The sequence below is a fragment of the Natator depressus genome, chromosome 1 (genome assembly GCF_965152275.1).
Source record: "Natator depressus isolate rNatDep1 chromosome 1, rNatDep2.hap1, whole genome shotgun sequence".
NCBI lineage: Eukaryota > Metazoa > Chordata > Testudines > Cheloniidae > Natator > Natator depressus.
This window is the reverse complement of record NC_134234.1, coordinates 137951999-137968739: the sequence shown is the minus strand read 5'-3', so window position 1 is coordinate 137968739 and position 16741 is coordinate 137951999. Positions and strand designations below refer to the sequence as shown.

The following is a 16741-nucleotide window of genomic DNA, read 5'->3' as shown; positions in this document are numbered from 1 at the left end:
AAACTTGTTGCATGTTTTACTACTTTCTTCAACAATATTACAATCTTTAGCCTCAGTCTTGTAATCAGATCTGTACAAACAGATTGATGGCCATGGGACTCTGTATAGGCATGCAGATCAGATTGCAAGATCCGGGCCTTATTTTATTAACAGGTAGAATTGTAAACACTTGTGTGCTTTAGCACTGCAATTCAGTATTCCAAGAATACCATTTTTGTTGTGTTATTCTTGTATTGATTGCTTGCTGATTTTGTTGTAACACTAATCAGCTAAAAAATGCAAAACCTAAGTGCTATCTAAAACCAAAAAACCCATATACAAACTGCATTTTATACTAAAACACTTCAGCTTTTGCAATCAACATATAAATGAATTTCTTTCATGAAGGTAAACCTTTTCATTTAAAAATGTTGTGACCTTTAAAAATTTTCATTTACATTTCCCAAGGTTTTAGTTTTTCACCCTTTTCTTATTATGTTGTTACTTTCTTTTTGACTGCCCCAGCCACTAGCATAACTCCGATGTGTGGTGTTTAAGCATTTGTTTCTAGTGGTATTATGAGACTTTTATGTTTTAAATGATTTATGTTGTTTTCCACCTATAAACAAACTGATCTTTTGATTAAGTATAACTTCCTGGAATATATAATTATTACAAAAATCTCTGAGATGTGTAGCTATTTGAGTATGGTAAGTAAGCTGATAATGCCTGGGTTGTTTTTTTTTTAATTATTGGTATTATATAATTTTGTAAACCTATTTCTTAACTAACTAATCCAAAATGAATTTATTAACATTCCAGGCAGAGCCTTTTCACTGTTGTCACTAGCATCTCTTGTAGCCCAAAGGAAACTGTATAATATGTGTTCCTCTTTCATGAGAGTTTGTAGAGCTCTTCATATGTTTTGTACATGTAATATTACACGTCTGTTAAGCCTGTTTCTAACTCAATAACTTTTGATGATTTACAGTTACTAAGACCCCTCACTGAGTTCTGCTTCCTCAATTTATTTCTGCTTGAGCAGCCAACTACACTTATGAAGTTAGTTATGAAGTTAGGGAAGTTTAGCTTTCAGACTTCTTTTTCCTTGAAGCAGTGAGAATGTGCCTGTGCTGTATTACGGACCTGGAAACTGAAAATGACACTCTTCCATAGTGGCGGAGAAAACATACCACCCTAAAAAAAATCTTTCTTTGCATTAATTTATATCTGATAACAGAAGCATTCTTTAAAGTGTATGAAACTACGTCTTATCATCATCAGTAATCATCAAACACGTGTGCAGCCCAGCCCAGTCCCCCCCTCTGGATGGAACTCAGTCCATTATGATTGGATCCATCTGCTGAATGCCACGTGCTTCCTAAGTGCCCTGGGTCTTGATAGTGACTGGTCACTGTTCCTAACTTAGGGTCTCTCACATGCACTCTCAGGTGCCGAACCAGTGTCTGATCCTCCTTGGGCAGCAGGACCTTTCAATTAACTGCCCAGACCCTAGAACCAGCATCACAGCCCTCCCAAGCACCCCGTTGCTTAGACATGTTTCCCCTGGCTGTGCAAGCTCTGATTTCCTAGTTAATCCCTTTAGGGACAATGTGGCAGTAAAGCAACGAATACAGGCTTAGCAAACTAATTTCTTAACCAAAGTTACATTTACTCTTAACAAAGCACAACACAGTTACAGATCCATGGAAAACAACAAAACCCTAAACATAACTCCCTGGTCTGATCTCACCCCATCTGAAAGCTCTAGTTCTGGTCAGTATCCTTTGGCAAGGCAAGCCTCCCCCCCCCACCCCCCTGCCTTTTCTTCCTCTCTCCAGCACAGCCTTCTGGTGTTGGATGGCCCCCTTCTTCAGAGAAGCAGCCTCCATAAATGAAGTCTCCCGTCTTTAGTCAGATGGTCAGGCAGAGAAATTGCATGCTCTCCCAGCCAGGTTTCTGTGTATGAAGTCCATTCAAAGTCACAGGTCCTGCTAGTAGAAAACCAATTGCTCCAGCAGGGAAGAGTCATTCCATGTTAATGGTCCTTGATGGCTCTCTCATTATTAGCCTCTTCAAGGTGTCAGACCCTCTAACATGAGCACACAGCATCTACAAGACACTTCCTTTGTCTAGATTTCATCTCCACCTGGATGTCTGAACCCGCCATGGAGAATACAATACAGACCAAACATCACAGTGAAGGTTACAATCACTGGTATTCTCAAAACAAATGGGAATCCCCAAAAATGTGGAGTTCACAATTTGATGCAGACATTCACCCAGTTTGTGTCACACTTCTGACACTTGCCTCCACGAGGCTGTTTCTTTTGCTTTCTTCTACTCCGGCCCTGATATTTCATTTGTAATCTAGGACACTTTTTTCCTCTTTCTGGGAGCTTTATCTCTTTTCCAGATCTCATCTCTCTAGCCCTGCCTCTTTCCATCTCGCTCCCTCTTCACGATTTCTCATTCAGCTCCTGATCCTCTCCTACTAGGCCTGACCCTCTCTTCATGGACTAGCTCACTTTGTTATTGCTGATGTTCGTCTGCTCTGTATTCCCACCAGAGGCTGTGAATACAGCAAAAAAGTATTCCCTCGAAGAAAACCTGTCAACTAGTTGGCTGCTCTCTCTTTTTATTCACATATCTTTCCAATTCATCATTTGCAGAAACGGAGGTAGGTTTAGCTTAAATAAGTAAATATGGCAGGCGACCAGCTTGGCTTAATGGTGAAATCCTAGCGGATCTTAAACATAAAAAAGAAGCTTACAAGAAGTGGAAGGTTGGACATATGACCAGGGAAGAGTATAAAAATATTGCTCGGGCATGTAGGAAAGATATCAGGAGGGCCAAATCGCACCTGGAGCTGCAGCTAGCAAGAGATGTCAAGAGTAACAAGAAGGGTTTCTTCAGGTATGTTGGCAACAAGAAGAAAGCCAAGGAAAGTGTGGGCCCCTTACTGAATGAGGGAGGCAACCTAGTGACAGAGGATGTGGAAAAAGCTAATGTACTCAATGCTTTTTTTGCCTCTGTTTTCACTAACAAGGTCAGCTCCCAGACTGCTGCGCTGGGCATCACAGAATGGGGAACAGATGGCCAGCCCTCTGTGGAGATAGAGGTGGTTAGGGACTATTTAGAAAAGCTGGACGTGCACAAGTCCATGGGGCCGGACGAGTTACATCCGAGAGTGCTGAAGGAATTGGCGGCTGTGATTGCAGAGCCCTTGGCCATTATCTTTGAAAACTCGTGGCGAACGGGGGAAGTCCCGGATGACTGGAAAAAGGCTAATGTAGTGCCAATCTTTAAAAAAGGGAAGAAGGAGGATCCTGGGAACTACAGGCCAATCAGCCTCACCTCAGTCCCTGGAAAAATCATGGAGCAGGTCCTCAAAGAATCAATCCTGAAGCACTTAGGAAAGAGGAAAGTGATCAGGAACAGTCAGCATGGATTCACCAAGGGAAGGTCATGCCTGACTAATCTAATCGCCTTTTATGATGAGATTACTGGTTCTGTGGATGAAGGGAAAGCAGTGGATGTATTGTTTCTTGACTTTAGCAAAGCTTTTGACACGGTCTCCCACAGTATTCTTGTCAGCAAGTTAAGGAAGTATGGGCTGGATGAATGCACTATAAGGTGGGTAGAAAGCTGGCTAGATTGTCGGGCTCAACGGGTAGTGATCAATGGCTCCATGTCTAGTTGGCAGCCGGTGTCAAGTGGAGTGCCCCAGGGGTCGGTCCTGGGGCCGGTTTTGTTCAATATCTTCATAAATGATCTGGAGGATGGTGTGGATTGCACTCTCAGCAAATTTGCGGATGATACTAAACTGGGAGGAGTGGTAGATACGCTGGAGGGGAGGGATAGGATACAGAAGGACCTAGACAAATTGGAGGATTGGGCCAAAAGAAATCTGATGAGGTTCAATAAGGATAAGTGCAGGGTCCTGCACTTAGGATGGAAGAATCCAATGCACCGCTACAGACTAGGGACCGAATGGCTAGGCAGCAGTTCTGCGGAAAAGGACCTAGGGGTGACAGTGGACGAGAAGCTGGATATGAGTCAACAGTGTGCCCTTGTTGCCAAGAAGGCCAATGGCATTTTGGGATGTATAAGTAGGGGCATAGCGAGCAGATCGAGGGACGTGATCGTTCCCCTCTATTCGACACTGGTGAGGCCTCATCTGGAGTACTGTGTCCAGTTTTGGGCCCCACACTACAAGAAGGATGTGGAGAAATTGGAGAGAGTCCAGCGAAGGGCAACAAAAATGATTAGGGGTCTAGAGCACATGACTTATGAAGAGAGGCTGAGGGAGCTGGGATTGTTTAGTCTGCAGAAGAGAAGAATGAGGGGGGATTTGATAGCTGCTTTCAACTACCTGAAAGGGGGTTCCAAAGAGGATGGCTCTAGACTGTTCTCAATGGTAGCAGATGACAGAACGAGGAGTAATGGTCTCAAGTTGCAATGGGGGAGGTTTAGATTGGATATTAGGAAAAACTTTTTCACTAAGAGGGTGGTGAAACACTGGAATGCGTTACCTAGGGAGGTGGTAGAATCTCCTTCCTTAGAGGTTTTTAAGGTCAGGCTTGACAAAGCCCTGGCTGGGATGATTTAACTGGGAATTGGTCCTGCTTCAAGCAGGGGGTTGGACTAGATGACCTTCTGGGGTCCCTTCCAACCCTGATATTCTATGATTCTATGATAAGGCAAGGGAGAGCTTTCAGATTATACAGTAAATATATTTTCTCCCACCTGAAGTCCTTCATGTGAGGGGAAGAACTAAGAGTTTGTATAGAAAAGACCTGGGAAAATACAATCTTATGACTTAGTGTTGGTGGTGGAGTTTGACTTAGAGGGCTCACCTTTCAGTCCTACAAGCCGCATCTGAAGTGACAACCTGCAAGGGATTTAATGATATGGTGTATCTGTTTGATTGATAAGAAAAACAAATATGTGACTTGTGTTCTTCCTTTTTTGTCTTTATTCAGGTACTTTGCAGTATATGGCTCCAGAGATTATAGATAAGGGGCCTCGAGGATATGGGGCACCAGCTGATATCTGGTCACTGGGTTGTACTATCATTGAAATGGCAACAGGAAAACCTCCATTTCATGAGCTGGGGGAGCCGCAAGCAGCAATGTTTAAAGTAAGAATTGTTTTATTTGCTGGACGGTTTGTGAACCTTGAAGTAGTACCTGTTAATTAAATTTTCATATAGTTAATATTTACAAGTTAAATATTCTGGGCAATGTAATCTACACTGACATTGTAATTACCTGCCTTTATTGTTATATGAGTTGCTCTGCACTGGGTCAACTTCCAAACTGTGATCTCCTTATGCATGTGAATGATCCCATTTGCTTCAAGATGCATCACTCAGGGAAGTGCTGTTTCCATTGGGCAGGAAATAGGTCAGGACTCAATGTGCTGAGAAATGAGTGAGGATTTATGAAAATTGCTGTTCCTGATCCCACCTTTCACTCCCCATGTTCATCCAATCCTCTCGTCATCACCCTTTTCTACTCTTCACTGTATGCCTTCTTTCTTGGCACTGCAGAGAGTCCTGCAATTATTACCTACAAATGCCCTCTCTGCTCCTTCAGATCTGTCCTTAAAAGCCTCCCTTCCAGAAAATCTATCTTGTCTTTTTAATGCTCCCATCCTGTTGGATGCCAAGAACCACCTGGGAGATACTGAGCACTTTCAGCTCCGGGTAATTTCCATGGGAGTTGGGGGTGCGCTGCCCCTCACAGCATCATTCCCTTAGATCGCAGGGTCTTTGGACTAGGGATGTGTCTTGCTCTGTTTGGTAAAGTGATGCACACAATGGTGGTGCTATATGCCTGGTCAGGAATAAAAAGACATAGAAAAGTGCTTTTAACTAACTTCTAAAATCAACTTTTATATCAGATCTATTTTTGTTCACTTTTTGTTCTGAATGCCAGTTACGGCACTTTGCAAGATGTGTATGATCTAAGTGATAAGATAGGAGGGCTGTGAGTCAGGACTCTATTCCTGGCTCTGCCACTGGCTTCCTGGAACAAGACACTTAACTTCTCATTATGCCTCGGTTTCCCCACCCATGCATTAAGGGAAATATCATCCCCCTAACCAGGTAAAGCATGGCTTAATTCATTAATATTTGTAAAGTGCTTTGTGACCTTTTGGTAAAAATCACTGTGCAAATAGTGTTATAATTATCACTAGAGCTGTCACAATAAAATCAAATATCAACCATTAGAGACAGTAAATTAGGCTCCAGTCCAGCAAAGCACTTAAGCACATCTTTCATTTTAAGCACGAGTAGTCCCATTGAACTCAAAAGGAAAAGAAATGGAAGAGTGAGGAATTTATAATAGTCTTTTGGTTACATAGTCTGGTTTATTAAATTGTTTGATTGATCCATGAACATCAAAAGCGATTTCCATGTCACTGTAAATGTCCGTTGTGGTCAGTTTCTGTCAGCAGACTCCTTTTCTAGTCTCTGGCCCTTTGTAGGACTGTTCTCTGCATGAGAAGGGAGATGTATCTTTTCTTTAAGACATGCTTTTGAGGTGTTAAAATATGGATCAATATTTTCAAAGTTCTGGATGCCCTGGTGGGCTTTGCACAAGTTCACAGAATGACTAGTGTGGGAGGCAAGCAGGGCCTTGCATGTTCCCTGATTTGCAATTGTGGAGTTTGCACAGATTTTGTCTTTTGCCACAAAATGGTATTTCTGAATCTCCTTTAATATTTAATGTTCCTTTATTTTTTTTAAGTTAAGTTTCTTGCCCTTCTGTTTGTGACCACAACCTTGGAAAAATGAACAGGGCATAAGCTAATTGCTGTCTGAGTCAGCCAAGAGTCTGAAACGGTAACTGTGAGAGGTGTAAACTGTCCCTTTCATCTCACTCAGGGCCCTGTGCACACCATGATTCTTTGGCCATGGAATTTGGCATTTTTCAAAGAATACCACCTAATTTAGCATTTTAATAATTCATTACAATATTTTATTGCATGCGTATCTTTTGTTTTCCGTCTCCCTCCCTACTGGGACCTGACTGCAGCTATGTCTTGCTTGTCATCTTTCCCCAAAAGGGGAATAAACCAATAGGACTGTGGTGCATGGTCTCCTTGCTGTTCTGTGGCACCAGTCAGGAAGAGGGTCAGATTCCAGTGTGCAGCCAGGAAGCTGGCAGCGCAGGCTAGGTAGATGGGCGGCCTAAGAGAAAAAAACAGCAAGTAGCCCGGGCCCGGAGAGCTGAGAAGATGAACCCCGGAAGCTGACTATGAGCTCCCTCCCTACCGTAGGGCAGGAGAAGAGGATTCTGAGTTGAACTGCATAGGCAGCATTGTAGCTGCTAAGGCCTGTAGAGCTGGGCCGTCCGGAGAACACCGTGAAAAAGCCCATCGTTGGTCCAGCAGTAATCGTTGCTGAAAGTAATCATTGACCAATCGTACATCACGGAGTGTTTTCACCTGTGAGTCAGAGTTGTGTGTATGTTTGGGGGTGGGAGGGATGGGAACAAAGGGTATTTCATGGAGGTACAGTAACCTAACATTGCCAAAGAATGTAGGGGTGCTTACTGCCAACTTTGGTTCCATAGTGCTGTGGAGAACACAGGGCCCTGGAGACAGGGGAGCATCTAGCTATATAATAGCACTGATGAAGCTCCCATGTGGCTCTAGAAGAGTTTGAGTAAGGTTGGCTGAATGATTTGGGGAGATATATTCAGACTTGAACTAGCACCACTAGGCTTCACTGAATAGTGGTGTATTTTGGCTTGGTAAAGTGATCTGTGGTATAGTGGTATAGTGATCTGGTGACATCTGTGCCATAATGTGGTCTGCTTGTTTTAGTGCCCCAGAGGAAGCTGCATTGTGAGAGCCCATTCCTAGAGTGCATGTAGCAGGAGAGGGCCAATCCCATGGGTTGATGGCTCAAGAAGAGTCCCACAATGTGAGGATCCATTATCAGAGCACAGGAGAGAAATGCTTCCCCATGCAGCTGGCTTCTTTTGCCATCTGTGCTGCCCGGGAATGTAAATTATACAAAGCTGACAGTAAGAGACAATAACTATTTATTACTTAGTAAAGCACTGTATTTGGTGTGCATGGTGCTTTACAAATCAAATAGAGATGGTCCCTCAGACAGGTTAACTGAAGTGCACAGAGACCAGGTGACCTGCTGGTCACATAGTGAGTAGTAGCAGAGCTTAGAACAGCTATATGCCTATGAATTTGCTGCTTGGAATCTTACACTGCATAGGAAGTATTAGGTCTGGCTTTTAAAGGCATAGTTTTGGATGCGCATGGAGACATAGCTTGGAAGTGGTTAATGCATTGACATTTTATACCCTGCACTAAAATTCTAATACAGGCTCTGCTGTTCAGCATTTTGGCTTCAGCCTGCATTGCGAGTAGACCTTACTGGATCTCACAAAGCTAAATTGCTATTGTAAATGTATAATAGTGCCACAGTGCATTAATGGTTATCTAATGTGATTATTCAGACAACTCTTTATTTTAGCAAGCTGCTGCCACTTGTTTAACCACTTAGCTACTATCTGCCTTGTGGCCAGCATAATTTCCAGGCTTCTCGTACTTGGTCTCCAGAGTCTATTTTACATAAATATGTCAAGGCTGAAAAGAATAATTTTGCCAGATGTGTACTGCATGTGCAGAATGTGTGGCACACATCTGGTGTAAAGGGTACACCTACACTGCAAAGAAAACCCCCTGCAGCGAGTGTCAGAACTTGGGTCAGCTACTCCGGTCTCCTGCCATGGGGCTAAAAACAGCAGTGTGGACATTCAAACTCAGGCTTCAGACCCGGTGAGGGGGTTGAGGCTCAATCTCAGGGTTCTGCCCTCGCCTGAACGTCCACACTGCTGTTTTTAGCCCCACTAGAGATTTGCTGCTGTGGGTTGCTTGGTTTGTGTGCATTGTAGACATACCCAAAAATAGTTATGTAAAATCAGCCCTGGGGATTAAAAACGTGTAGCTCAAGCTGATGCATGCAGAGGGCAATATCAAGTTACTATCCAGTGATGTTTTGAAATAAATTAAATATCTGTCCAATCACATGATCCAAGTGTGGGATTATGTTAACCCTTTGAACATTGCGTAATTTCCAGTTGGCTGCCATTGAAGGGCTAAGAAAGACATGGGGTCTCAGCACTGGTTACAATGAGTGTATCTGGCAGCCGGGGACTGGGTGTTCGCCCTTTGTGCTGAGAGTGAGCACTGGGTAGTTTGGCATCTGCAAAGCGGGACAGGTCTGGGCACCAGACAGAGGGAATGGGCAATGAAGGGACTCAGCGTTAGGGCTGGAAGTTGGTTTTGGTGTTTGGGGGGAAGTGTAGTGAGAGGGTTCAGAGGGTACTGGGAGGGAGGCGCTGGCTGGCATATAGAATAGAAGGGCTTGGCGGTTAATAGAGCGGCTAGAGTCTGGAGCACTTGTGGTGAGTATGGTCAGGCCCAGGGGTTGCATGAGGCTTAGATAGTTGGACATGTCCATGTCTTGACATTTGAGTTGGGCTGGTGTAACCAGTTAGGATACACATCTGCAGGGTTAAACATTTGCAGTAGAAATACAGCCAAATCCCCTACTGGCATAAATGGAGCCCCGTTGATGTTCCACTGACTTCAGTGGACTTCTGCATTGCAGCTGTCAAACCCTCCATCTGCCGTCAATAGAGCTATGCCAGTTTACACCAAGCGAGGAGCTAGCTAATGGCCCTTTTGCAGCTATTCATTTGAGGCCAAATAATTTTCTGTCCATATTTTACTTACAGGTTGGGATGTTTAAAATTCATCCTGAAATCCCAGAATCACTATCGGCTGAAGCAAGGGCCTTTATTTTGCTCTGCTTTGAACCTGATCCGAATAAGCGTGTCACAGCATCTGATTTACTCAGAGACCCCTTCTTAAAGCAGGTGAACAAGGGCAAGAAAAACAGAATTGCATTCAAGCCTTTAGGTAAGGAATTATCAGCCAAGTACAAGTCAACATCATTAAGTGTTACATAAAAAGATTTGAATCATTAGCCAATTCCTCCCTGTTATTCAGGATGTTGAACAAACCAAGAAATCAACTGGAGTTAAACTGTAGAAAGTACCTTGTGGTTTATATTTATATCTTGTTTTGCCTTGTTAAAAACTCCCCACTGGCCAAATGAATAAACCATTTATAATAAAATAAAAGTTAGTTTGGCCAAGATTTTCGCAAGTTACTTAAACTTTTGGGTGCCCACCAAGAGTCACCTCAAAGAGGTCTAATATTCAGAAGATTGGTGCTCAGCACTTTCTGAAAATCAGGTCCCTTTTAAGATGTGTCAGATGGGTTAAGGGAACCCACATTTTAAGATACCCAAAGCACTAATCAGTTTTGAAAATCTTGGCCATGCACCTTGATGTTTTGTGTTCAATTTATACATATTGGACAGGATTTTCAAACATTGGTGCTGTCACCGTGCCTCAGTGGTTCACAGAATACCAGATTCAGGACAGACTGCTGAGAAATAGGGGCAGACTCACCCCACACTGGTGGTTATTCTATCATTAGATATACCAAGCCAATAACAAAAGTAAACTTCTTCTTATCCAGCGTGGTGGGACAGAAGTCAAAAATGCAAACTCCATAGGCATTCCAGCCCTTATTTCACCACCCAGACACTAGACTTAGTGATGATTTGTTATTGAGAACCAATTTAATGAAACAAAGGGGTCTTCTGATCTCAAGAGATCAGCCGCACAGCCAGGTCAGTATATAACTCAATATATATACTCAATAATCAGGCTGCTGCTAATCCTTTAGTAACTAAAATCTAAAAGTTTGTTAATAAGAAAAGAAGAAGAGAGTTAAAATGGTTAATAGATCATATACATAGAGTCATTGCAAAGTTCTTATACCAGGTTTGTAGCAGTGATGTTATAGACTGCTAGCTTGTAAAGTCTCTCTGGTAACTTACAAAAGATTGGGAGGTCCTCAGTCCATAGTCAATATGCTCCTTTTAGTTGTAAATCCATAGTCCAGAGAATCAGAGCAGGAAAAAGGCAACATGGAGCTATTTCAGGGGTCTTCTATATCCTCTGCCATCTGCTTAGAATTTTACTGTCCCAAACAAAGCCCACAGCACAGTTTGTGGAAAATTATTGGCACAAGATGGAGTCCAGGGTCATGTATGTCACATGCCCTTACATGGCTTGATGATTCCAAGGGGTAGCCATTGGCCTCTTGGAAATGGCGGTGTCAGCAGGACGAGCCATCTGGGCACAATGAGTTTATTCCATGGCCCATTGTGAGAGTGAAGTGTCCTTAATGGGCAACCAAGCTTGAAAAGTCCCTTCATAATGTGTTGGCTAGACTGGATATAAACTACCTTGTGGGTGTTACCTCAGGAAGAAACACAATGGTGATACCAGTACATAACCAATATTCATAACTTTGGATACAAAAATGATACATGCATATAAACAGGATAATCATCTTTAGCAAATTATAACTTTTCCATTGACACCTTACATGATATATTTTGGACAAGTTTTGTTGCAGTTGTGTAACAGTGGCAATATTAATGATAAACATGGTCATATTTCAGTCATACAGCATCACAAGTGCCTAATGTGGAATATCAATATTTTGGCACCTAGTGGCCTAATTTTCCAGTTACTGCTGTTTCTACTGAAAATCTGGCCACTTTGTTAGCAGGATGAATAGTGAGCCTGAACTTTGACCTGCTGAAGAGCCCCATTTGTATCTGAGAAAACTACGCATACAAATATCGCAAACTGGAAAAGTTATTTTCTTCCTCAGCTCACCTGTTCTCATCTTCTTACCCACCCCACACCAGGAAAGGTCTGCAGGTGCCTTCTTCCCACACTAGGAACTGCTCCATGCCAAGCAACCTTGCTTCCTTTCCTTTTGCTGCAAGTGGCGGTTCCTTGCCTGACCAATATTGGGTGGCCCCAGCTCTTCCTAATATGACCACAGGCAACTTCCTGATGTGGCAAGTGGACGTGGGCCTACCCAGTAAACACAGGACTGTGAAGAGCCAGAAGTTGACATGTGTTTTTATTTTGGTGGCAATTTAAACTCCTATTTGAAGATTAACTGTGTCCTAATGACTATGCCAGAATTTTACACCCAACCCTCCCTTACAAAATATCAACAGTTTGAGATGGTGGAGACAAACACTCAGAAACTTGTATGGCCTTTTAGCCTCCTAGCCTAAATATGTTCTCCCAGCCTGCAACACCCCTCCTGCATCGTATTCTAGTAAATGGCCCTGTAGGGCAATAGCGGGCACCCAACTACTCATTTATTTTTTTCTCGCTTCTGGATGAAATGGGAGGGATTGTAAGAGGCCTCTTGGCTTGTCCTGAAGGAGATAACAGAAGGCAGGGGATGCAAGAGAAGCAGATAGCTAGGAGGCCAGTGAGAGATCAAATCTTGGTCCCATAGTCGTGGCCTTGGCTGGGGTAATTGGATGCACCTGGTGTTAGTTATGTCATAGGAGGAAAATATTAATTAGCTAAAAATGCTGATTCATTATATTCACAATGACCAACCCTGCAGAATCACCTCTAAGTACCTTGCCAAATGAGCAAATTGTAGCGTTCAGTGTTTTGGAGTTCTGTGGTTTGAAAAGCACTGCCCTCTCTTACAGTTGTGTGATATACTTTATTAAATGATGGGTGTGGTTTGCTTGTTTGTGGTCTCTTGCTAGATTATAATCGTAGTGCGTCCCTCCCACTGCCAGTCCATGGGGAACAGGCTGGCAGTAGCAGCAGTGAACATGGCTCTGTCTCGCCAGATTCGGATGTACAGCATGATATGTTCTTTGACAAGACAAAGCGATCTGTTTCAGAGAACCCAACAAAGCATCCCATTTCCCACTTATTAAGGTAAAGCTGTCTAATTGCTTCTGGCATGACCTACACAAAGCTTATGCAGGTTAGAGTCACATCACATTTTGTCCAAGGCAATTTGAGCATGTAATGAATAGATAACAGATGTGTTCAATAATTAAATCAGTTGCTTAATCAAAATGTCAGTTGATTTAAATATTATATTTAACTGATTCATGGAGATTTCCCTCAAATGTCTCCAAGTATTATGCCAGTTTATAACAGCAGATAAAGCATGGGGCACATGAGGGCTCCATAGCCCATTGGAGTCAGTGGCAGTCTTTCTGTTGATTTCAGCAGGATTTGGTTCAGGCCCTTGAACAGTAATTGCAAGTGTTCCCTCTATTTAAATACACATTAAGAAGCCTGGGAAGAAAATAGTGTCCTGATCAGAGGAGAACATGAAACATGACGCCTTCAGATACATTTGTTGCAAAGTGTGCTCAGAATGAAATTCATCGTTATGCTCATTCTGTTTTATTTTCACTGCTTGTTATTGATTGACTTGGTGCAGCCTAAAGGGCCAGACTAAGCTGAAGTAAATTGGTGTAGTTCCATTGACTTCAGGGGTGCTAGATGAATTTTACCAGCTGAGGATCTGAACCGTCTTCAACAATGATTCTGAAATGAAAATTGCAGTGACAGTGAAATAAGATGAGATTAGTACTAGTTATTATTTATTCATCTATGTAAATATCCCTACCCACTTCCAACTGTGATTTGTTGTTTCTAATGCTTAGTTATGTCTTCTACATCTTCTCTTGTCTCTGCTCCAGTGTTCCTGATGAGAATTCTGCCTTAGAGGATCGGAGTGTTTCTCCTTCCCTTGAGGATAGAGATTCTGGTCTCTTTCTGCTAAGGAAGGACAGTGAACGCCGGGCAATTCTCTATAAAATTCTTAAAGAGGAACAAAATAAAGTTGCTTCAAACTTACAGGAGTGTCTCACACAGGTAATATTTTAATGCTGCTTTTCGTGTTTAAAAAGGAAAATTAAAAATCCAGTAGTATGTAGCATTCCTCTTTTTATGACAGATGAGAGAGGGTACTTGTAGATTTTACCATTCACAGCAACTCACCCTACCACATTCCAGGTTTATACTGTACCCCTTTTCAGTGGTCACTGGCTGGTAGTCGCATCTGATTTTGTAACTTTCTGTTTCTTTACTGTCCTCCTCCGGGAAAAGGTTTCTGTAATGGAATGCTAAACTGTATTATAGCATGTGTCACATGCCTTACTTGAGTGTGTAACAGCTATAGGTGGCAGTGCATTTAAAGATCTTCTAGAGTGCACCTCTCTCGTACTCTCTCTGTGATGGTAGCTCTGTAGCCAGTCCATATCTGGTACAGGACCCTGAGCTGATAGTAGCAGTCTGAAACCTGTTATGTACAGGGAGTACATGACATGGTGTCAGAACTGATTTCCATTACAATTACTTTATACATTTAAACACAAGGGGAACTTAGGCAGGCAGAATGTAATTATCCAAACTGGAAACTGGCCAGGAAACTGGGGGTTATGACCTTACTTGTATGAGAAGCGCAAAGGACAGTATACATTGTAGTGGGGTGTTGGTTCAGTGTTCAGCCAAAGGGAAGAGCACCACCTTCTGAATCATCAACATATAAACCCCAGCTAACCAAGTGTGTAGGGAAGAACTTGAACAACCAAAGGTAAAAATGCCTTTCTCTCAGGGACAAAATCTTCTTGAGTAGCCAGGCTGTGTGAACTGGTGATCTCTGCAGGTGTAGGAGGGAAAGAGTCCATTCCTCAGGCCACAGTGAGTATGTCTACACTGCAAATACAAACCCGCAGCTGGCCTGTGCCAGCTGCCTTGGGGTAAGGGGCTTGGTCTAAGGGGGATCCCAGAGCTTGGGCTGCAGCCCGAGACCAAACATCTACACCGCAATTAAACCGCCCGTTATCCCGAACGTGAGTCAGCTGGCCCGGGCCAGCTGCAGGTTTTTAATTGCAGTGTAGCCATATCCATTGTGAGTGGTAAGTCATTATGTTGTGCCCCTGCTCAGTGGAGAACAATGGGTGTAGAGGTAGTTCCACCGGCACCTCCACCTCCCCCCATTCCCTCCCCATAAGCCTGGCTTGCAGAACAAAAAGCCTGGAGCGTGCCCTAAGTGTGCTGCGTCAAGTAGGCTTCCAATGGCAACAGTCCGGCTGTATTTGAGGACCTCCACACCTACAGAGATAGGGGCTGGAATTTCCTTTTAGTGGGGAAAATCTCCAATAATCTAAGAGCTTGTGTGGTTGCATAAGTGTAAATTAATTCGAGCTGGACGAGAAATGAAACCAATTCTGATAAAAAAAAAATTAGACATTTTTGGGGCTTTTTTTGCTGGTTATCAAGTGAATTTTTTGCTGGAAACACTCCAAATATGTTGAACTCCTAACATAGTCAGCAGGTGGGTTCTTTACATACTTTTTGTATTTGGTATCAGTGCAATTAATCTGCAAGCAAGAAAACAGAAGTAAAATTTATCATCATCGGATAGAAATGAAAATGTTTGTCTCTTGTGCGTTTTTGTCCTATATAAACCTCTTCCACCCAGAAATGATGGTGAATGAATTGGTTTAAAGTTCTGCTTTCTATTGGATCCTGAAAGTGTAGGACATCTTTGAAAACTACCATCTTAATTTCACTGGTCAATGCAGCTCTTCTTATTCATCTACATTTTCTCTGACACAAAACAATCTAAATTCTATTAGAGAAGCACAGACTAAGTCCAGGTAAAATGTTGAGTGGTGTCATGCCAGTGCACTGAATCCTTTCTAGAAAGGGTGTAGTGCACAGGCCTTGTCTACAGTGCTAAACATTGTGGACATGAGTGACTTGGTCAGACATGTTGAGCCAAGTTCAGCCCTAGCGTAAGCAGGTGGAACTCTATCTCTTGCACTGTGGCTGAATTTAGCTCACTATCTGTATCCTGCCTTAACAGCCAACTTAATCATGCAGTACAATATTGCCTGCATTTTTGGAGAAAGCTGCAGTTGCAGTGAATTGGTAGGATTACATGAGAAGCCTATTGGAATGGAAACAAAGCAAAAATATATTTTAGGGCTTAAAATATATTTTAGGGCTGGTGACTGCTTCTGACACAGTGATTTTCATGCTGAGTTACAACAAATTCTTTCTGTATTTAACAAACTTACTAGGTCTTAATTTGTCACAAGAAGTCACTAAACTGTAAAATTATATACTAATTACATGTCTACTAATGTGATAAAGTGAGAGAACCCATATTGTGACTGGACTTTCATGTGTTTGTCATCCTCTCTATTTACATACAGAGAAGCAAATATAAAGGGCACTGACTAAACAACTATGTATCCACTCTCTTTTCATTTCATTGTCCTCAAGGACAGTCATTACAACCCTTGGTTTTGTTTTCACAAAGTAAATGTTAAGTTACAGTAAATATAATTCTTAAGGTTTGACTAGAGCAGAGAATACAATACAAGTTTAGTAGGACTTCCAGCTGGGTGATTAAAGTTCCGTCATTTGTGTGTGGTTGTGTGAGAAACAGCAGCAGCAAATATAAATTGTAACCCTGTAATGTTAGCACTGCTAAACCATTAGGTTCTTATCAGTGGATTTATTGTTTCTTCGTATGAGTCTTGATATAGTGCATTGAATACCTTTTCTCCAGAATTCTGAAGAACTGCAACTTTCAGTCACCCACATCAAGCAGATAATTGAGATTTTAAGGGACTTCATACGTTCTCCCGAGCACAGAGTGATGGCCTCCACTATATCCAAGCTGAAAATGGATTTGGACTTTGACAGCACTTCCATCAATCAGATTCACCTGGTGCTGTTTGGATTTCAGGATGCAGTACGTCCTCCATTTGTCTAGAAGC

At 42.5% G+C, this 16741-nt stretch overlaps 1 protein-coding gene across 2 annotated transcripts in view; it reads left to right on the top strand.

Annotated features, from left to right (window-relative positions):
• The window catches only part of MAP3K15 (mitogen-activated protein kinase kinase kinase 15), a 143538-nt gene that overhangs the window by 112394 nt on the left and 14403 nt on the right, over window positions 1-16741 (top strand). For both annotated transcript variants that reach the window (XM_074967795.1, XM_074967803.1), the window contains 5 exons: window positions 4965-5122; window positions 9756-9939; window positions 12689-12866; window positions 13646-13820; window positions 16531-16716. In XM_074967795.1, the coding sequence (XP_074823896.1) occupies window positions 4965-5122; window positions 9756-9939; window positions 12689-12866; window positions 13646-13820; window positions 16531-16716 (881 nt within the window). The remainder of the gene's footprint in view (window positions 1-4964; window positions 5123-9755; window positions 9940-12688; window positions 12867-13645; window positions 13821-16530; window positions 16717-16741) is intronic.